The 23,342-nt window shown below is 41.9% G+C and overlaps 1 protein-coding gene across 8 annotated transcripts in view; it reads left to right on the top strand.

The window, feature by feature from the left end:
* AFF1 (ALF transcription elongation factor 1) overlaps positions 1-23,342 on the top strand; it is a 174,381-nt gene that overhangs the window by 64,565 nt on the left and 86,474 nt on the right. For 2 of the 8 annotated variants that reach the window (XM_070505391.1, XM_044766290.2), the window contains one exon: positions 16,763-16,829. The exons of the other annotated variants lie outside the window; for them this stretch is intronic. In XM_070505391.1, coding sequence (XP_070361492.1) covers positions 16,768-16,829 — 62 coding nt within the window. In that variant the 5' untranslated portion in view covers positions 16,763-16,767. Of the gene's footprint in view, positions 1-16,762; positions 16,830-23,342 lie in introns of those variants that run through there. 8 annotated transcript variants of the gene reach the window in all.

Raw genomic sequence — 23,342 nt, 5'->3', positions numbered from 1 at the left:
CGGCATAGCATGTGTCAGTAGCTCTGTCCTTTCCATTGCTGAGTAGTATTCCATTGCCTGGATTTGATAGACTGGTTATTTCCAGTGTTTTATTTTTTTTGCAGGTGGGGGGCTATTATAAATAATACTTCTATGAATGTTTACTTGCAAGTCTTTGTGTAGACATATGTTTTCCTTTTTCTTGGTTAGATACGTAGGAGTGGAATTGCTGGGTCCTATAATAATTTTATGCTTAACTTTTGAGAAACCACTAAACTGTTTCCCAAACTATATGCCTGCCCTAGCCCGTGTTTAAACTGATCTAATTCAGTCAACTTCTTGCAAGTTATTTACTATCTTCATAGTCAGCTTAGCTGTGAAAATAGTGGTTCCGAGATCTGGTCAATTTTGCATTTAATTATTAGAAAATACTGTGATGTTTTAAATTTTTATATGATGTAAAAAACACAACTCTTTTTTTTCCTCAGAGTATTTCTTAAATTGGTTGGGTGTTTTGAGGAAGAAACTTACATCAAGGAATGTTTGAAGAAAACCAAATTGAAATTGAGTATCAGTGCATGCTTAACTGTTGTCAAAATAGCAAATGAAACTTCCAACCCACAGTTCATAAACCCCTCAAATAGCAAAAATATATTAAATATAAATGCTTTATTTCATAACTGCAAAATGGCCCTAGAAATTATTATTTCAATGTGCTTTCTAATAAAAACGTTGAGGCAAAAATTAGGTGTTCTCATTCACTACAGCCTCACATGCAAAGATATGTTATCTAAGTAAAGCTTCTGGAAATTATCAATAAGACTTAGGTCCTGCTGGGAGAAGGTGGTGACCATGTGCCTTCAATCGGTGGTGTGCTCCAAACTTCAAGAAAAGATAGATCTATTTTATGAACAAAAATATTTCATGAAAAGCTCTGAAATTGTCTTTGGGTGCATGTGTGATGGTAGTGAAAGTGAATCATCTTTTTAGCACCCCATTGCTATTCTGTAAAAAAAGCTGTGAGGTCCTGGTTCATACGTGGCTGCCTGTAAAGTGTCTCTGCCCAGCGTGCTTTCAGCTTTGTGGGCTTTGCTGCATTATGGCGTGTTATTGGAATTCACTGTTTCTGGGTATTAATTTACCTGCTTAAAGATTATATCAGTATTAATAGCTTTCTGACTGTGGCCAGTTCACATGCATGAACAGTGCTTTTATATTAGTTACTATATCATGTATTGATGAATGCCTCATTGCTCACGAAGAGCCAGCCACAGTATGTGCAGAGCTCTAAGCTGGTTCAGGCAGATACAGTGTCTCCCTCCCCACAAGGAGAGGAGCTTATAGTTTGGTTGGGGAGATAGAAAAAAAGCAAAGAAACTGGCCAATAACACAACTGCAAGCTGTGTTAAGTACTATGACAAAAAACGAATGAGGGCCGGCCTGGTGGTGTAGTGGTTAAGTTCTCATGCCCTACTTTGGCGGCCTGGGGTTTGCAGGTTCGGATCCCGGGCCAGGACCTGCGCACAAGTCATCAAGGCATGCTGTGGTGGCATCCCACATAAAATAGACGAAGACTGGCACAGATGTTAGCGCAGCAATAATCTTCCTCAAACAAAAAGAGGAAGATTGGCAACAAATGTTAGCTTAAGGCCACTCTTCCTCACACACACAAAAACAAAAAACCCCAAAACAGAAACAAAACAAACGGGGTGCTGTGACAGAGAATGATGGAGTGTGGGGAACTTGGTTCCACGTGAGCCATGAGGACCTGCCTCTGAGGAAGTTGACCTGAGGTGGAGAAAAAGCAAGTCATGACATGTTAGAATTTATCGTCCTTTCAGAATGTACGTGGAAATAAGTGATGATGGTGGCAAGGTGGCGTTTTTAAACAGGATAAATATGGTTTTAGGAAATGACCATCATGTGGCAGGTTCTCAAAATAAAAATTGTTTTTGTGGATTAATTCTACCAAACTAGCCCTGTTTTTTTTTTTAAATTTTAATGAAGGCAAAGTGAGTTCTATAACAATATAACTTGAGCTTTTAAAATAGAGACTGTATTTTCTAAGAGTTGGCCTTAATTGGTGCATAAATATAAACAAGTTAAACATGCGGAAAAGAAATTTGAGAGGACATATTTCTTAGTTTGGAAGCCATCAGAAAAGGGATGTGATGGAACGGGAGATGTCCCAGCTCCATGAGTAGTCCTGGGGAAGTGAAGATTTAGACAGTGAAGAGGAGGTTTAGCCTGGCTATTAAATACTAAGGTTAATTTACAGAGCAACCTTTTATACATGCGAAAGGCTGCTATGGGAGGTGGGGTGCAAGATGGCCCCCATCTGTGTCAACAACAGATCTTGAAGAAATAAATAATTTATATATGTTAAGAGGTTTTCACTGAGGATAATTAAACATGAAAATACAGTAGAAGTTGATGTTCTTTTAGTAGTATATTTAGAAATAGAAAATAGATAATCTCCTACCTTGGGTATTTTAGGAAGTAGCAGATGGTTTAGGTACTTTTTTCTCAAGGGATTCTGTGGCTTCTTGAAAAAATGTGATCACAACAAACTACTATAGGAACTGAAAGTCCGGATCCTCTGCATGCATCGCAGCTGTGTTTGATTATGTAAAGTTGCTTCAAGGATCCTACATTCATTGTCACCTCATCTCTTTTGTACCTCTGTTTTACAGTTATTTTCAGATAAATGTATTTAGGTGTAGAGCTTTTGTGGCATAATATACGATAATTTTATGAATGTCTTGTGAATAACTAAAAGGAAGATAATGCTCTTTATTTTCAGGGTCCAGACTTAAGTGTGGGCTTGTACATTAGATCTATCTTACATTATTTCTGCATTCTTATTTTTGTCCATTCTGTTGTGGACTGAAAGATGAATAAAAGTCTCATAAACTTAATGAGTTCCTATTTCTCCTAGGATCTTCCGAAGTTTTTGCTTTACAAATGTTGATGCAATGCTTTTGATGCATACATGTTCATAATTGTTGTCTTCATTTTAAATTGCTCTCCTTATTAATTATTTAATACTAATTATCATTAAGGTATTAGTTTCTCATATAGTCCAGAAGGTTTCTTTGAGTATTGGTGATTTTTCTTTTTTTAAGGTTAGATCTTTACACTCTTTATCCGTTGGACTTTATTTTGGTTTAAGGAGTGAGGAGGAAGGTTCCAGAATCTCCCTTTTTCAGAATCTCCTCTCTTCTTTTCTCTGCTTTCAGAATTTTCATGGAGGTTTTCTCATGTGTACTTTTCAAGATCAACTTGAGTAATTTGTCAAAAAGATGGTTGTGGCCTTTTAATAGAATGATTCCTGACAAACTTATAAAACCTCATCCTGTTTTTCAGAACTATTAAAGTTTTAAACAGGGTTACTGTGTTTTTTTGTCGGTTTTCACGGAATGGAAAAGGGTAAGTCAGAGTGCCAGGGACTCCTGAAGCACTAGCCAGACACCACGCATTTATCTTGGTTGCATTCGGGAACTCTCGTTTGCCTCAGTTTCTCCAGAAAGAAGTGAAAATGTACATTTGCTCTCCTGCTGAGTGAATGTCTTGTTAGTCTAACTCTCTAAGGGAGGAGCCGTGTTTCTGTGGGTGTTCCCAACTGACGCTGGGCAGGAGCATTTTGGAGTCTCTGTGTGCTGTGGATGGTTTCTCACTTGCCAGCAGATTTCTTCTTGCTTCACTTTTCCTTGACCGTAATAGATATAATTTAGGCTCTTTAAAACCTTTTTGTAGTTTGGTAAAACAAAAGCCACAATGTAGTAAAGTTAATTATAATTAAAATGAAAGAGAAAAGTCTTCCTTAATCTCAACAACTTGACCAATCAAACATTTTCCTTTTGTTCCTTTTCAGCTTTTTCTTTACACATTAAATATTTTTACATAGTCGAGTCATTCCTTATGTGTGTTTGATAAGTGATTTAGTCAATGTATAGGAGAAAGAGATGAGGTTAGGATTGCCAAGAGTCATTTTGTCTTAAATTTGAAGAGGAGCTGATGAGACTTTCAGATCTTCTATGCTTAGAAATGCTGTGGTAAGAATATATTTTTAAAAGCCAAAAATAGCCCTGTTAATATTGACTAAACCAAGGTGTTATTTTATATATTGTGGTTGGAGGCAAGGTAATAACGGAGATAGTAACACACTGCCACTTAGGTTTAATGATGTTGGTTGTGGAAGCTACACTGAACACCACGTTTATGAGCTTCACTCATTCATATTTACTTATAAGGCTGTCATAGTGTAGGACAAACTAGTATAGCGCATGAACTCTTAAAAATTGAAGACCTTTCCTAGAATCTTTTCTGTTCACACATGCAGGTATATGTACAGGCATGCCCACCCAGAACGCGAACATTCTCTCAGAAGAAGTTGGAATCATACATGCAGACTGAAATCATTATTTTTAACTGTGCTTTTAAAATTTAGTTTAAAATTAGCTGGTGAAAAATTGCAATTTTTTTGTTTTTTGCTGTCAGTCTCGTTTTAAAGTTGGTAAGGAAATAAACAGATTTTTGGCAGTTAACTTTGTAAATTGTAATCTAATTTGTATTTGTTTAAATTATTTTATCAGAAATAGAAAATTCAGGTACTTACATTTTTATAACATTCTTTAAAAAATTGTGCCCAAACTATAGGAGAGTGAGAGCCACTGAAATTATTCATTTATTTGAGGAAACATTTCTGATTTAATTAAAAAATGGGTTTTTACCACTATATTTTCATAATTGAGCTGGTAAGAGTAGGTGGTTATTTCAATAGGTGTTGGGAATTTAAAAAGAAAAAAATAGCGTAGTGATTTCCTGCTTATTAACTGCTTTTCTTCCAAAAACAGGTTTGGAGCACAAAAAATTTTTTGCAGAAGCAGCAATGAAAATCATGTGATGAAGATTAAGCTCTAGGCTGAACCCAGAATGTTCCTTGCTTATGGTGCCAAAATGTCTAATATTTGGAACAAGAATGGAAAACAGTGTGATTGATGAAACAAACCATGCTTGAATAAGATGGTTTATCCTGCACTTAGTCCAGTCTTTTTGGTGGGAAGGAGGAATGGTGTAAGGATCTTTAGGTTTCATAGGAAGAGAATGTGAAAAAAATGAATTCCTTGTGGGAGTATTTCTGTTGGTAAACTTGGGCACTTTGAAGGACAGAGGCTGTCTAATTCGCTGTGTGATAATAGCAGTCATTTATAGAACATTCTGTTATGTTCTGAGCCCGGAGCCAGGAACTCGGCATATTTGATATCACTGAATCTGTAGGGCAGAGATTACCACTCCCATTGCACAGATGAAGAAACTGAGGCTCAGAGATCGACTGACCAAGGTTACACAGCCAACAAGTGCCAGCTGACGCACAGCCTCTACCAATCTACTCCAGAGTTTCATGCAGATGTCGTCTTTGTCCTTCATACAGTTACCCGTTTGGCCAGTACTCCTTGCTTTACTACTGGAGCAAAGGCAGGATGGGGAAAAGGGAACATGATTATCTATCTGAGTGTCTTTTAACCTGACTGCGACTGTGAAACAGGAAAAGGGAATGAGAGGAGGGAAACGTGGTATGTGTAAAATTCCTCTCAGAGTGAAGAAATGTGGGGCCAGTGTTTCCTAATGCCCAGCACTGGGAAGTACCTTTTCTCCACAACTTGGTTACCACGTGGGGACTTAGGGAGAGACTGTGCAACGACCTGAAGTTGTGGGGTATTTGGAACGTGGGGAACTCCTATGATATTGGGAAAGAGAGAGAGGATGTGTGGGTGGAACCTTCCTGGATAAAAGATGTGAAATCCTTCTTACCCCGCATCTTTCAGGATGCCATTTCCTTATTAAAAAAACTCATTTTGGAATGAAGCAGACATCCTTCAGCCTCTTCCTTTTTAGTATGACATGCATACACCCCTTTGCCTCTGCTGCAGGACACCAGCTCGCCTTTCATGCTGTCCTTGGGTTCTCCTTTTCTCTGCTGTTCTCTTATCCTGTTCCGTATGCTGGCAGTTCTAGAGACCATTGTCTTGTGTTTAGTATTGAATTATCTTACTTCCTCCTTGGGGAGGAGAGGGTGGGAGGAGCAGTGAAAGAATGGGGGGCGGGGGGTATGGACCAACGACTGTGCTGCTTTGCCCAGCACCTGGACTCCGGCTGTATATATTTATTAATAATAGCTCCCAGTTATTGAGTACTTACTGTGTGCCAGGCACTGGGCTAAGTAAGCACTGTGTTTGCATTAGCTAATTGAATTATTACAACAGCCCTAAACCTTTGGTACAGTCATCTCCATTTTAGAGAAGAGGAAACTAGAGCTTAGAGAGTTTGTGACTTACCCTGTTGGCCGTAGCTAGTAGTGACAGTCTTGAAGGTGCCAGCTATTAGGAAAGATTTCCCATGCCTGTTTTCTGCGTGCTCCATTGTGGTCTGCTGTCTCAGTAGAAAAGTAGCTCAGTGACTTGGGAATACTCATTCTCTGCAGCAGTGGTTCTCCACATGGGGGGCAGGGAAAGGAGGAGGAGGAGGAGGGTATTTTAGCGCCACTCCCCTCCACCCACCCTGGGGATGTTTGGCAATGTCTGGAAACACATTTGATTGTCACAGCTGGGAGGAGGGTGTGCTACCATCATCTAAGATAGAGGCCAGGGATCCTGCTCAACATCCTACGGTGCACAGGGCAGACCCCATCACAAAGAACGATTTGGCTCCAAATGTCCATGGTGCCGTGGTTGAGAACCCCTGCTCTGCAGGCTCCCCATAGTTCCTGAGGGTGGGGGTGTTTGTGCTTTGGAGAGCATCTGTACATTGTCAGACTCCAGCTCAATCAGTGCTGGCCCCAGATGTGAGTTATTTAGCCTGTTTGTTTAGGATACACTGTGTGCAAGACACTGCTGGGTACGGTGTGGATTACATAGCCCTATAGAAAAGGGAGAAGTGGTCAGACTTCTCATAGAAGTTAAGAAAATGGAAGAAAAACTTCCCGCACAGTGATGAGGAAAGGATTGGTTGAAGCGGAGGGGATGTGGGGTGGGCAAAGGCTTGGCTGGATACAAGCTGTGACTTGGGAACCTGTAAACCTGAGTGGGATAGATAAAAAGCACAGCAGTCTTTTCAGGGCTGAGGTGCATCTGGGGGACATTTTCAGCCCTCTTCTTTCTTGCCCACTTGAGTGCTCTCTGTTTACTGTGCTCTTGGAGTCATTAGCTCACTTAATCCTCGTAGGAATCTTAGGGAATCGGTACTGTTATTATCACCACCCCTTTGTAATAGCTGCTGTAACTGAGACTCAGAAAGGTTAAGAGACTTGCCCAAAGGATCACAGCCAGGAAGTGGCAGAGCAGGTTAAACCCTTCACTAACTCCGGAGACCGTGCTTTTAACCAGCTTACTGTGCCGCTAACCAGAGTGTCCTGTCCTGTATTGCTCAGCCGCCTCTCGGCCCGCCCCCGTGGTAGGAGACTGACAAACAGCAGTTTCCATCTGGGGCCCTTGAGTGGCCATCCAGCTGCTCTGTAGCAGGAGGGGATGGAGGGGTCAGAGGGGCGGGGGCCCATTAGCAGAACAGCTAAGGTGAGCCCTCTGAAAGAGCAGGGAAAGAGTCCTGGGTGATGCGGGCCTCAACATGCCTGGCAGGGATGGGTTTGATGGCAGCAGCGTTTTGAACCAGCTCAGGGGAGAAAATACTCAGGAAGGGAGACTGGCAGGTATAAGGGAGCCACCTATTGTGTTACAAATTTACTTGTGTCAAATACGCCTCTAAAATCTGGGCCTTTTGTGTCTTGGATAGCAGATGTAACTCAAACCACGGAAAACAGAACCATAGACTCAGGCCCTCCTTAAAGCCTGGAACTTTCTGGCTTGGTAATTGTGCAGGGAAGGACTTGCAGGAGAAACGCTTTGAAATATGAAGAGGAAATGTGATTCTGGTGGCTCCTTTGTAGGCACTAAATCAGTACACAAAGAAGTAAGACAAGAATCAGAGATTAGTTTTCCAAAACCTCTTGAACAACCTAGTTCTCAACTAGGGAAAAGCAACGAATTTTTTTTTAAAGATGAAGGTTGGAGGAGAGAGAGCGTCTTCACAGTGGCTGCTGCGGAGATTGCCCTGAAAGCGCCCCAGACGGGAGTCTGAAACTGACTCCTGCACGTGTGCGTATGGATCTCTCTTGGAACACTTGCTGTTACTTTCTCAGAGCAAAAAGCAGAGGCCCGAGCACGATTTTAAAGGAGTGGGGTAAGATTTTGCTCAGTGTGCGCGCACAGACAACGCTCACTCAGCATGCACGCATATGCTCCAGCTGTTTCAGTTCTGCCAACAGATGTAATCATGTGTCTCACAAGTTCAGGAGCACTCTGTAGTTCCTTTCCTTCCAAAGATCCGCTGTACCATTTGAGAGATGAATTTGTGCTTCCAAGTGACCCCTTTCTGATAAAACTTCAAGTTTAACCAGAAGTCTCTAGATGTGTCTGATGGAAAGATGGGGAGCTCCTGGTGGGTGGCAGCCTCCCAGATCCTACCATATTTACTAGTTTATTCTTGTGGGTATTTTTACTAATATTGTATTATGAAAATTTTTGCCCATTCAGAAAAGTGGAAAAAATTTCACTGTAAAAATCTTCGTTCTCGGATTATACCAACACTTTGTTATGCTTGTTACCAGATATCTTTTCATCTCTTCATTGTTGTATCCACCCATTAATCTGTCTTTTGTGCTTCTTATGATAAGTTGCAGATACACGTCAGTGTACTTTCCCCTAAATACTTCAGCTTGTATGTCATTAAAGTTAAGTATTTATTTACGAGTTTCTTTTCTTTTACCATAAAATTTGTAAGCAATGAAATGCACAAATCTTGAGTGTTCTGGTAGGTTCTGACAGTGCAAACATCTGTGTAACCCAAACCCCTATTAAGATATAGAACTATTGGGCCAGTCCAATGATGTGGTAGTTAAGTTTGCATGCTCCACTTAGGTGGCCTGGAGTTTGCAGGTTTGGGGTTTGGATCCTGGGCGTGGACCTACACACCATCAAGCCATGCTGTGACAGCATCCCACATGCAAAAGAGAGGAAGATTGGCACAGATGTTAGCTCAAGGCCAATCTTCCTTACCAAAAAAAAAGAGAGAGAGACATGGAACTATTTTTCGGGTTATTTTTTGTTGTATATGTGGGAAGACGACTAGAAGATGAGTAAATATACACATTCCTGTTCTATTTTTCTTCCTTTCAGGGTGTCATTTCTATTTTTCTTTTTTTTCTTTATTGTAGGATGAGTTGTATGTGCTTGATAGTATCTCATTTTGTAGAGATTATTTAGGTAATTTATTGGGGTCTCAGACCAAGACCCTTGGATTTGTGTGCATTTTCCTTTCCCTAGATTGTCTCTTCTTGAGAATGCTCCGGCATTGCTTTATTGAGTTTCTGGGATTTTGGGCCTTCCTAAGATGTATTGAACATTTCTTTTAAAATAACTTTTCCTATGACTGTCACAAACTAAAATTTCTTATGTGTCTGTGATTAGGGATATGGCTGTTACTTTCTTTAAAACAAGCAAAGCCACTTTTTTTTTATTAATGTTATGATAGATTACAACCTTGTGAGATTTCAGTTGTACATTTTTGTTAGTCATGTTGTGGGTACACCACTTCCCCCTTTGTGCCCTCCCCCCACCCCCCCTTTTCCCTGGTAACCACTGATCAGATCTCCTTGTCAATATACTAACTTCCACCTATGAGTGGAGTCATATAGAGTTCGTCTTTCTCTGACTGGCTTATTTCGCTTAACATAATACCCTCGAGGTCCATCCACGTTGCTGTGAATGGGCCAATTTTGTCTTTTTTTATGGCTGAGTAGTATTCCATTGTGTATATATACCACATCTTCTTTATCCAGTCATCAGTTTCTGGGCATGTAGGTTGGTTCCACGTCTTGGCTATTGTAAATAATGCTGCGATGAACATAGGGGTGCAACGGACTCTTGAGATTTCTGATTTCAGGTTCTTAGGATAGATACCCAGTAATGGGATGGCTAGGTCATAGGGTATTTCTATTTTTAACTTTCTGAGAAATCTCCATACTGTTTTCCATAGTGGCTGTACCAGTTCAAGCAAAGCCACTTTTACAGGATATCTCAGTCTGGCTCCAAAATCATTAAAAGATACATTTTTTGGCACTAGCCCTTCCCCTAGTGAAGACACTTGGTGGGGAGTAGATACCTGTGTCCATTCTTTAAGACTTCCCTATTTTTAAGTAACAGTAAGAAGTATATGACAGAATGTAGCTCAACTACCCTCTGCTACTTTACGAGCGCGTGTGTTAGAGGGGTGCTGGGATGATGGTTATGCTGTGGAAGTTACGCGGAGGGAGGCGGGGGTCTCTCCTGAAAGAGGTGGACTTAGTTAGTTTCAGTGATCCTGCATGGCGTGGACTCAGGGCTCTCTAAGCCTCCCTTTTGGGCCAGAATGAGAGAAGTCTGGGGGTAATGGAATGTCCTCCCAAGTAACCTGGGGGTGGATCTGTAGATAACTAGGGGCCCCAAGCTGAAGTTGGGCAAGTTGTAATTTGTCAATCACATTATCTGGTTGCATGTTACCTGTTTATTTCTATTCCTTTATCCTCCAGCTTTTGGTAGAGCCTAATGTAAATGTTCCAGCCAGTTCTCTGCTGTTTCACTGTAAAGGGAATATGAGTCTGTGATTGGGCCAGAGTTGTAAGGGAAGCAGTGTTCCCCCTGAGGGCAGATGGAGTAGCAGCCTTAATTAGTGAGCAATCCCTTAGGAGGTTTTAAATTTGAAGGAATAAGACAAAAATATGTAAGAGGTTCACTCTACCTCCATTTGAAGATCTTGGTTTAATTTTATCAAGGCTGTCAGCCTGTTTCCTTGCACTGTCAACCTGTCAGATGTCCTTTGATTTAAATAAAGGTATTCAAATCTAGTGGTGCAGTCTCCTACGAGACTTCTAAAGAATGAGGACATTTGAGGAACAGTAAGTTCTGACCTTTAATAGCAGCCACTGGCTAAATTCTTCATATTTTCCGAAAACCACACCCGCCTGCTGGAGTAGATAGCTCAGGGAGCTTGGATGGACTCACTCTGCCTTGAGAGTTTTTTAATCCCAGAGCTGTTCTTAATGTTTTCTTCTGCTCTGCCGTCTTCCTCATAGCCTGTCTTTTCCCACTTATTTCATCCTAAAATTATAAAGAATTGTAGTGTGAAGGCCGTTATTCCATTTAAGATGCAGCTGGAACTAGTGACTGGAGTGGTTTTTATGCCTCATAATCTCCCCAACTTCTACCGACACACTCTTTTCACGGCCGTCTTCAGGCTATTGACCCTTGGTCCAGGCAAGGTGCTGCAGATGGGGAAACTGAGTCCTGGAGATGGCAGATCACATCATGCAGTGAGTAGCATGAGGACCTGGAGGCCGCCAGGACAGAAGAGGGGCACACTTTTCACCACTGCATTATTGCTTATCTTTCGGAATTAGAGAGTAAGTCATTAAAATTAGATAATTAGAGATAAGAATGGAGATTTTTCATCTTTTCCTCTCAAGTTGGGAGAGCTGGCAACACAGAAGTTTGCTGTTACTGAAAGACTTGTGTATTGCAAAAATGAGTTCTATCTGAAGCAGCCTGCACGCCACTCCTTCAAAATGAAACATCTTAAAATGAACTTTAAAAATTCACCCCTTATTTTTGTCAACAGTTTAGAGTCTAGTCCAAGGGTTGACCAACTTTTTCTTGTAAAGTGCTGGATGGTAAATATTTTAGGCTTTGCTGCCTGTGTGGTCTTTGTTGCAACTACTTGACTTTGCAGCTACTCAACTCTGCTGTTCTAGGACCAAAGCAGCCACAGACAATATGTAAACAAATGGGCAGGGCTGTGTTCCAATAAATCTTTATTTACAAAAACAGGCAGCTGGGCCATAGTTTGCCCTCCCCACTTCTAGTCCATTTTTTTGTTTCTGCTAACTTTGTTTAATGTACATTTTTAGGTTGAAATGTAAGCATTGATCAATGTTAAATCAAATAGGAATGTTTAAAAAATTTTTCCCTCTTTGCCACTGGTAGCCTTTTTCTCCTTTAACTTATTTTACTTATGGGTCTGAAATTTCTGGGCTAATGAGCATGTCGGGAAATTAAGGAACAGTTTGGGGTGGGGATGTTTAACTAAATGTTTCTTTTAAATTTACTACTGAACTTTTGAAATCATAGAATTGTGACTGCTGGCTCATCAAGCAGAGGGACACGTGGAGCTCTTGGAAACTGTAAAATCATTTGAGTTAGGAGGTCAGGCTGGACTGCACAGCAAGACTCCATGTGATGAGTGGGCTGGTGCTTTTGGGGAAAGGAGGAGGAAAGAGGGCTCTTGAAGAGGGATCACTTTTGCTTTTGTGATCATCTGAGGCCACAGTTACGTCCTTTTGCATTTTAAATTTGGGCATCCTCACTCTGTTCATTGCCTAAAACTGACAGTTTTCCATGTGCACAGTCATTAAAGATCATTGCTTCAGGCAGAGGAAAGCCTACAGGCCATTATCATTATCAGGGTATTGCTGCCCTGAAAGATCATTGAGGCACTGGGCCAGCCCCTGGAGTGGATGGCTGCAAAAGGCTGACATACGCACGAATTATTGGGGCTTCTTTGGACCCTTCCTATGAGAGAGTTGGAGTTGGGAATGTGGTCAGATGGGTGCAGACACCCCGTAGTAAGTGATCGCTCTTCCATGACTTCACTGCTTTCTCAGGCAGGGCCTGGGGGCGCCTTCTGCCTTCAGACTTCTGCTCATCCTTCACACTCAGATGTCACTGCTCTTAATTATATCGTCCCAGTCTCCTCCTTTTAGACTTGGTGTTTTTCTCTGCTTCTTTAAGACTCGTAACCAATCTCTGGAATCACTCTGAGTGGTTTGTTCCCCCTCGTGTCTCTCTCCCACTAGATTGTGGAATCTTACTTCTTTTATCCTTAGGGCTAGCACAGCGAGAAGCAATATTTACTGGAAACAAATAGATTTTCTGTTTTCATTCTGTGAGGTGTAAGATCCCATAGATAAGTGCGGTGGTGATATTAAATAACCTTACATGACATAAATAATATTTAAAATGCAATTCTGTTTGAAGAAAATATCTTACAGTCAGAGGCCTTGTATAAGAATTTATCACAGTGTGTTTGGTAATTTTGAATGTTTGCTTATTGTTTCCATATAATGTGTTAGCCTCTGCTTTTCAAAGAGTTGAAAATGAAAAATTTTAAAGTATTATAAAAGAGAGCCTCTACATTCTGAAAGAGACTTCTTTCTTTTTTAACTGGACTCTCAGGTTCTAGTTTATTGACACTGAAGAGGGCAGAGAGGTGCTTTAGTAAGTTTGGTAAATACTCTTTGTTTTTATGCAAGTGAACTGCCCCTTGGCGCTGATGGGGAAAAGATGATATATTCTGCATATAAATGTTGTTGGTTGGGCCAAAATCCAGCCCAAAGAAACCTGACAAGCTTTGTAAGACTCATAACACTGCTTAGCAGAGGTCAAAACGAAGGGAGACTTCTCCAGAGGAACAATGACTTACTGTTTAGCTTGGAGGAGATGCCAATTATAGCGGGCGGTAGGAGGTGAGCTGGGGTTATGATGAAAATGAGAATATTTAGAAACACATAATTGTTGCTTGTTGCCATATAAAATACCAATACATGCTTCCAGCTTTCTTCTCCTATAATAATCTCCCTGTTCTTCCTACTTGAAATGTTTGTGGAATGAAATGGAATAGAATAATGAGACTGCCTCTAGTTTTTATGACATTAAGCTTTCTGTTGAAACAAGTGTGACACGCAATTAACCAAAAGGAGAGAGAAAACTGTAAGTGAAGGTGTAAAGGAAAAAACTGATGATTCTGTGAAAACATTTATATGAACACTTGATTTTTACATTTTCTTGTCTTTTGGGTAATGCGCAAATAAGATTAGATATCTTTGTGTTTTTATGTTCATGTGTTTCCTTGTGAAAAGATACTTTTTCGGTTGTTAGAAAGTTTCATTCTTCATATGTGTATCCACAGCTGCCTGTTTTGCCAGGTTTAAAATATAATTGGCAATGGTTTCTACCAGGAGAAGTTGTGCGTTGACTGGGGAATGGACCATCCTTGAATTTAGTATTACATTCACGGCGAGCCTCATTAAATGGATAGAGGAGGAGCCATGCGTTGTTCAGCGACTGAAAAATGTGTTGATGCGTCTCTAGGTATTCATTTGAAGAGTCAATGTTTTCTACTATTTTCTTCCTTAGAGAAATCAATTGCAACTTGCCAGTTTCCTGATTATCCCATTGTTCCCCGCTCTTCTTATCAATACACAGTCATTGCTCTTCCTTTCATTTTCCAAGTGTAAGCCTTTTCCTGTTGCTTTTTGCTGTTGGTTAGTGAGTCTAAATGTTGAGCATTTGTTCTGGCTGAAGCTGTACTTGGTACATTGGCCTGGTTTCAAACGGTTCTTCTTATCGTATGTGGTGCAATTGGTTCTCTGGAATGTGTGTGTTAGAAGTTCATTCTTTGGGAGGGACTCTTCCTTTTGGAGTGGTAAATGCTGTACAGTTTTCCAAGCTGTTCTATAGAATGTAATTCATTCAATTTGGTGTATGTTGGGAATTATCTGGTACTTAAGCTGCTAAGTGACAAAAAATATCCACTTAGGATGTTTGATCTCTTATGATTGTAGAATTAGTCTCTTCTTAAAACAAAACAAAAACTTGCTCCTGAATAATTTCTTAAGAGTTGCTTTTTTTAATCTCCTTAGGGACATTTCAGCAGTCTCATGAGACACCGGATGTATTTGGAAATGATTTGTTTTTCTCTTGCTTTCTCTGTGGTACTTAAAAATTTGATGTATTCATCAGTTATTTAGAGCATGCTGTCCATGACTGCCTAGTTTAAAAAAAAATTACATACTATCTTTTGAAAATACTTCTGACTTCAAATTGTATGACTTTTTTTTTTTAAGAGAAACCACTGCTTGAGTCTGCGTCCATATGCAGAATTCCATCCATTCAGCCAATATTCATTTATCCTAGTGAGTTATCGCTGGGTACACAGCGAGGAGCAAGAGAGGAAAGGTGACAGGCCTTCTGCAGTGAGTGTGGGGAGCAAGACATAATTAAACGGATAAATGAACAGGCAACATAATTTTAGATAGTGATAAACAGAGATAAGGCAGGGTGAAGTGCTAGAAGCTGGTGGGGCAAAGTGGCCATTTAGATCTGGGACCTCACTGAGGAGCTGATAATTAACCTGAGATGTTAGTGACAACAGAGAGCCCGTCACCCTCAGCTCAAGGGACAGAGCATCCAGACACGGAATAGCAAGGCACAGCTCGGTCTGTTCCAGACCTGGAAAGGCCAGTGTGGTTAGTATTTGAGGAGGGACGGGGGAGGGGAAGATATCTGGGTGGTAGCAGTTACAAGGAAGTGTGGTTGGGGTGGAGCTTCATGGGCCTGGCTCTGGATTTCAGTCTTGAAGATGAAGGGAAGCCTGCGGAGGGCTTTCAGCAGCGGACGGAGCCACATAATCTGATCTGCATTTTAAAATTCTCTCTCTGGATCTTCTATTTTCTTTGTTTTTCCCAGGATGCGTTGATAGCAACATGGGGAGATTTTTCATTGTGGGATTTCTGTTGTTAAGTCTTAGTCCTAGAGGCTAAATTGTTCTGTATTGTTGTCTGAATCTGCTGATTTAAAATTAAAGGTGTGTTTGCTATATAAGTGTTACCCAAACATTCTTTTCTTTCTCTTTTGGGGGGAAAGGGACGTGTAGTACACTTGGACTAATTAATAAGTATGGTAAACTGAAGAATAAAACCTGTATTAACTGATAAACGTATGGTGTTAGCGGAGGCAACTTCCATGGCTGGTCTAGGAAAGAGTGATGTCACCTTCCTTCTAGGTTTGAGTCATTTGATGGGTACAACATTCTGGTAAATCAGTTTTAGGTATCAGACAATGAATCATATTTTGTCATCAAATAATAAGACTGGCAGAATTCAGAATTCTGGAATGTTTGGACTTGAGTAATGCTTGAATACAATCATTTCAGTCAAAGATGTACATTAGGCATTATGTTTGCTAAGCACTCTGCTCTCAGGAATAGCCCTTGCCCTTAAGGAGCTCACAGTCTGATGAGGAAATGTGTGGGCACATCTACAGTCCGTCCCATTTTCGTAAATGTCAACATGGGCAGGTTTGCAAGAACAGATGTATTCCAGAGAAGCAGTCATTAGCAGCGGGGGTTGAGAGGTGAGAGTGGAGGTCCTGGCAGAGAGAAGGGCTGTGCTTTCCGGGAGCCTCCCATTTCCTTGTGCTCAAAGGATCAAGAAGTGAGGCAATGAGCAGGAAGAGTCTTACTCCATGGTGGTTGAGAGGTGAGTGGAAGCCAGGTGGTGAACGGCATCGCTTCACATGCCCACTCAGCAGCTTTAATCCTGGAGGCAGCAGTGCGCTCAGAAAGCTTATAAATAGGTGAATAACCAGATCAGGTTCATGATTTTTAGAAAGATCAGCGAGGCAGCTGTGCAGAGCTAGGCAGCCCAGGATGAGGACCCTGTTGGGGCTGTGCTCCGAGTGAGAAGTAAGGAAGTACACACAACATTTCATTTGAATTTGGATGCTTAATAGATTTAATGCCCAAAACTTTTTTTTTAAGTTGAGTATGAATTGAGGCAAGCATTAAAAAAACAAAAGCTTTAGACTTGCTTGTCTACCTTCTTTCTTAGTTTGTGACTGAGGATTTTTTAAATTTGCAGCTGTAATGGGACAGACTTTCACCGGCCTCACTGTTTTCAGGCATGTGATGTGGTCCTTCATAGTCAGGTGAGTGTGTACGAAGAATGGCCTAGTAATGAGGCCAAGCTCTGGTGGATCCTGGTGCATACCAGATCTGCAGGGGAAGAGCTGAGAGCTTCTGCCCGTGTTTCTGATGGGTGCCAAATAAGCCTTCCAAGGAGGGCGGTCAGCTCTGATCACTAGGGACCTTTTCAGCTAGAGGGGAGACATAAATAAATAGTCAGGTGGCAGATTTATCTCTAGGGAGCCTGTTGCCATTATGGGGTTAATTTCTGTACTTCCTTTCAATTAACTGCAGGTAACCGGCATTTTGGGAAACTCTTCTCAGAGACTGAGGTTTCTGGAAATTTGTCAGTAACATTACTATGTTCTCATTTCATGTAACATTAAACATAGATATTTTATTAATGCCTAGCTGTGGATTGTCAAATCTTTAAGGTTGGGAGCGATTTCTTTGCGCTGGTGTGGTTTGTGTGGTTGTGCCATGATGGCGTTGCTCAGTCAGTACAGCTTTTTATTTTTGAAGCATGTCTGGAAGGCAGAGGACTTGGCGGCTGCACGTGGGAATATGTTAGTTCATCTGTCTCCTTTCCCCTCATCCCACCTCTGTTGGAGCTGTACATCCCTACCCTCACACTTCCCCCACTCCTCTCTTAAAACCAATTAAGGAGGAAGACAAATTCTTGTGCTTTTCCATCCGTAGGGTAGAAATGCCCCTAAAGATATGTGATCTGTTGAGAGAAAAAGAGTGGGTTACAGTGAGACTGCTCCATTCATGCGGCGGCTGCCGGTGCCTGGGCTCCGGGACAGAGGCTCTGATGCACTACGTTATGCAGAGGGGTCTGTCGTTATTATTGAGTAACCATCTAAGACTGAGTCCCGGGCTCACAAGCAGCTTTCAGAGATTCCAGTGAGAGTTATTGCCAAAGTGATCAACACCTCAATCTTTCTTTACCCCTGGTCTTGATGTTCCTATATGTGTATGAGGCTGTTTCCTTTGTTTTTAATCAGAGCTTTCAATGACATGAACAGTAAATGAGAATACTTTCTTGGTGTGAAAAGAATGTTAAAATGCTCCCTAAACCATGCTATCATCCACCTCCTCACACTAATCTGGTGCTCCTTCGTGCTAGTTTTCTAATGTGTATCCTTTCAGACCTTTGCTGCATATTAACGTGCACACAGAAGTTTCTGGCAGCTTCATTTTGAAGGGTAAATTAACGTGTCTCTCCTTTGAACTGAAGTGACTGATTCACGTTTGCCTAGGCAGAGCCTGTCTCAATTTAAAACTCGTAGTATGCCTTTAAGGTATGTAAAGTATCTTACAGATTGATTTAATTTTGCAAAGTTCTGTGGCAAGCAGAAGTGAGGAGCAGAGAACGCTTTACTTGGGGATGACCCCTGGGAATTCCTCCAGGAAGACAACTGTGACATGATGCTGTTTTGTCATTTCACTTGGCTGATACTTTTATATAAGTCAGATTGTAAGATTTTGTTTTAGGACTAAGTCTCTGATTTTTTTCTTCATATTTATGGTGTTAGGTGATGGGGGAGATATTGAGGGTGAAAACCATGGAAGAGTTAGCTGAGTGATTTTTATTTCCAGAAAGCCTGTTGCGAATTCTTTCATCTGCATAAAGCAGGAGAGGAAAAATTCTCCATTCTTTGAAGCAGCATTTATTCTGCCTTTAAACACAGAGCCACTTTGATTTCTCATGTTTAAGTTGTATTTATGAGTGATATAGTTTAATGAAAAAACTGCTTTTGTGTTTTGAAGCGTATTGACATTTTTTCCTAAAGCCAGAGTCCGAAAAATGTTTCCTGGATGTTGGACTGCAGGAATAGAGGAACATGGGAACAAAGGGCCGGAGGATGGCCGTAAAAAGTCAATAGGGGTGGCTTCCAAAATAAAAAAGTCACTTGCACAACTAGTAAGAACCCAAGCCTGCTGTCCTTTTGCCTCCGTGACTTTGTGACACATATATCACCCTCTCTGAGCCAGGGTTGCCCAACTTCTGTGAACAGACTTAACTTGTGAGTTTTGTGTTGTGCATTCTCCTTGTGTGTTCAAGTCAGAATTGTGCTTCTAAAATAGTAAAAAGACTTGTTCTTTTCCAGAAGTAATGTATACTGTTGATTTTAGGATTTTCCCTTTCCTTCCCACCAAATGTCCCTTCTCTATGCCTACGAGGGTAAACACAGGAGACATTACTCTTATCCTCCAAGGGAGAGTTAAACTTTTAAACGTGAGCTCTAGAGAGAGTGGGTGCCATCTATCAGAGAAAGGTCTGTGTGGAGTGACCAGTCAAGGGTGATGAATGGGTAGTCAGCTGTGCACAGCCAGCCCCGTGGGCCGAGAGTTGCCATGGAAGCAACGAATGGCATTCAGGGATCCTGCATGACTAACCCCGATTAGCAGCAGGGCCCGTGGCTCCCGCCTGGAAGAAGGTACGACAGGCAGATGAGGGCAGAGCCAGCCCGCTGCCCCACGCCTCAAGCCCAGCTTGGGCCTTCCTATTATTGCCTTTCCTCTTTCCACACACGCTCTTTCTTTTTCCAGTGCAAGGGGAAGAGAAAAAGGGGCATCACTCTCACTAATCCTTACAGAGCTGTGATTTCTTCATTTTATCACAGCGTTTCAACATATCCACCCAGACTGCCAAGGAGAAGTATTTGAAAAGTCCGTGTGCCCTGACAGGCCCAGCATGGGGCTGACTGAGTGACTGTGTTCAGGGGCTGACTGGGCAGCTCTGAATTCCGCAGGAGTTTCACCACCTCTCTGAGAGGGAGAGCATCCTGGCCTGTTTTAGGTTGCCAAGCTTCCCTCAGGCCGCTGAGCTGCTCCAGAGCCATGGAGCTCTGTCACTGAAAACAGCTGTGGCGCAGCGCACCTCAGTGATGGCGTGTGCGTGTGTGTTCTGCAGGGCGAGTCTCCTGTGTCACTGCTCTTTCACCAGCCACTGGAAACTGAAGCTTGTGGTTTCTCCCGTTGGTCTTTCTAGTTCACTTACTCTAAAAAAAAAAATGAGGTGGAGGAGGTGGTTTGGTGCATTCTGCAGAGATCTTTTTGAGGCCTCAGTGTTGAACCTTGCAGATGGTGGACAGTGGTCTATGAGCCAAAAGAAGGAACTCGACTACTGAGAGTCAAGTTATTCCCCGTCGAAAAATGCTTTTGCAAACTTCAGATGGAACTCATGGGTGTCTGCCGGGTGGTCAGACTTTGTCCCCTCCCCCCGGGGCGCTTCCACACGTGGACTTGTCTTTGTATGCAGTCAGCTGCTTCAAATCGCCATGTGACTTGATGTTTTTTCTCCCCAGGGCTGACCAGAAAGCTGGCACCGAGGCCCTAGAAACATGGCCCAGGTCAGCTGGCCAGACGGTAATGGGAGTGGAGCCCGATAGCAGGCATATGATGGCTGCTTTGGTGCAAGGTTATTTACTGCCTGTCCTTGGCGGAAATTAATGTGAAGAGCCCCTTAGCACATTAGAGATGACTTGTGGATCCAGAGATTATTATGGGGTCACTGGCCTCAAATCTGTAAATTTTAAAAAAGCTCTAAAATAGGAATTGTAGCACAGTTTTTATAACTTGAAGAGCAACTTCATGCTGTCGGCCATCCTCTCTAAAAGGGCCCTCTGTTAGGTCCTCAGGCAAGGACAGACGTGTGTGGATGCATTTAACCAAATACATATTTTACAGCTCTGAGACTGCTCTGCTGGCAGGGATAACCTGAATTGTCGATGTGTACCTCTTTGAACTAAGGAATTATGAGTGATTGTAAGTTAACGCACTTTAGTACACCTTCTTTGTCATTGCCCTGTTTAACACAGCCTGAAAGCTTTGCGAGCAGAACTGTGATTCGGAACGCAAGCTTTGGGGCCAGGCAGACCTGTGTTTGAATTTTCAGATCTACCATTTATTACCAAGTTAATCTCTGAGCCTTAGTTTTTTAACCTGGAAAATGGGGTTAATAATCCCACTCTCACAGAGTGGTTGTAAAAAGTAAATAGGAGGCTGATGCGATCTGCCTAAATCAGTGCTGACTGAGGAACAGATGCTACGTGGGGGAGACCCAGGCCCACTGCTGCTGCTGCTGTCATCGTTGCTATTGTTTTTTGGTAAGGCTAAAGTGATCCATACAACCCAGAAAGACTGCTCCTCAGAACCACTTAGAAACTTGTTAAACATGCGGATCTCGGGCCCCACATCAGATCTACTGAATCAGAAACTCTGGGGGTGCGTGTCTGCAATCTGTGTTTTTAACAAGTCCTCCAGGTGGTTCTGATTCTCACTAAATTTTGAGGTTGTCTTATCTAATGCAAAGTGCTGTGCAGACATCAGTGAAGGAGCGCTTCTAACTCTATTCCAGGTGCAACAGTGAGAAAGTCTGACGAGGCTGCTGTTAGGACGAGGTTATCCTGTGAGAGTGAGCAGGCATTTTCCCCTCTACACCGGAGAAAAAAATGGCACCTTTAATTAAATGAAGTGGTAGTCAACTTGTAATTATGCAAAGGTAATTACAGAGTTTGTGAATCGTGTAGGACATTTACTAAAATCCCCTCGTTTAAAATTCTTCCATCCTCTCCCTCTTTGCCGGCATTTTGGTTTAAAATCAATGATGTGTTAGAGGCTACACAGTGGTTTACTCATGCTGCTAATTGTGTTAATGTTTTTTAAATTTACATTTCCCTTGATTTCAAAATGGAACCAGGAAAAAGAAAATACTCATGAAAAAATTTGCCTAGGAACTTTAACAAACCATTCCTTAAGCCATTGCAAACTTGAACTAAGTAAAAGCCAGATAAACCAGAAAGCTACCCTGTGTAGTCCTGGGAGCTGTGGACCTGTCACTTCCTGTCTCTTCCGCTTCCTCTGTTCCCCCCCCCCCCCCCCCCGCCGCCCCCACCTCCCTAGGAGCCTTGGTGAGTGAGACCCAAGAGGGAGCTGCCAACAGACAGTGTGGGTGAGAGTGAGTTTCAAGTCTAGACCTCATAAAACTCATCCTACCGGTGACACACATGATGTCTTTCCTCACCTCACTATTTTTGGTTTTTTTCAGTTAAAAAGGATGATGGTGAATAAGAAAAAAATATGTTCAAAGTTTGTCTCAAAATTGGTATAGTATTACATATGTCTGCCAATACAATCTTGGTGTGGACTTTAAAAAAATGTTTTTGAACTAATGAAGTAAAACCTTAATTAACCAGAATCCTTAATTTAATAGGATTTCCTCCCCATGGGTGGCACTCAACTTTTGGATCACATTGCAATAAGCCAGTGTTGGGAATTTAGTAAAATTGGGTTCTTCGCATTATTTCTGTAGCAGTTTCTATTATTTTGGAAGGAAATCTGGAAGTAAAGTAAAACCTAACTGATGTTGAGATAAGGCTGAGCTGATCAGTTTAGAAATACTTTAGTAATTTTAAGTCAGGGTGGCTTTCCTTAAGGATGTGTGTGGAGCTGACAAGAACATTAAGTGAGAATGCCATGCTGCCTGAGAGTTGAGGTGCTGCCATTTACACCCTCACTTTTCAGTCTGGGCCTGAGAATCCTGCTATTTGGGGTTCCCTTTTCTGAGACAAAGGTAGCAATTACTCAGAAGGTGGCAGAACTCTGCCTCATAAAGCAGAGCCAAAGGCTCTGAACATCACCCCAAGCAAATAAAGCTACAGGGACTCCACGCTTGTCCCCAGCAGAATCAGAAAAGGGAGTGCTCCTTTCCTAGGGAGAACAGGCAGGCAGGCGCCCTGGGAGCTGTTCCCCTCGCTGAGGTGCGCTGCAGGGTGGGCTGCCTGTGCCAGGTAGCTCTGGAGAAGAGAAGCCTGGGAGCTCAAGGTGCTCAGAGGATGACTGCGTGCCCCCGCTCTGCCTACACACACACTGGCTGGAAAGCAAGTTTGAAGGAGAAAGAAGTTATTTCCTCATCACCCCTCTTCCTTGGCTCCCATGGTTGTCAGTGTTACATGATGTTTCTTTGAGCCAACAAGAGGAACTACCAAAATCCTAAAATAATTGAAAGGCGGTCTTGAGGGATCATCAAGTCCTTCCTGCTACTGTCAGCCAGAAGTCTGTCTGCCTGTCCGAAACGTCAGCGATTCAGGCTCTATTAAAGAAGACTCTGTAGCCAGGTCCTGGGTTAGTTTTTTTCCTTAACTTCCATGTATGTTGACTAACATAAATTGTTCACTTTGTGCTTCTCCTAAAATCTGATATTGAGATAGGTGTCGTCTAGGAGAAGCTTTTGATAAATGGTCTAAGCAGGTCGTTCCTTGTCACGTCCTAGTGAATTCAACTAGGTTGCTTAGTCCTCCCCACCACCCTTATAGATTGAAAGGTTATGGAAACAGCAGATCATTTTTTGAATGGTTATAATTTTTTAAATGGCTCTTGCTTGTGTCTTCCAGAGTTAAATTTTTCAACAAAAGTTTATAAAAATATAAGCCTAGTAGCTGTTTTTTTTTTTTTTGGTGATTGGCACCTGGGCTAACAACTGTTGCCAATTTTTTTTTTTTTTTCTCCTGCTTTATCTCCCCAAACCC

Source organism: Equus asinus, chromosome 3, assembly GCF_041296235.1.
Source record: "Equus asinus isolate D_3611 breed Donkey chromosome 3, EquAss-T2T_v2, whole genome shotgun sequence".
NCBI classification, from domain to species: Eukaryota; Metazoa; Chordata; class Mammalia; order Perissodactyla; family Equidae; genus Equus; species Equus asinus.
Note: the sequence above shows the minus strand (reverse complement) of the source record. Positions and strands in the feature narration are given on the sequence as shown.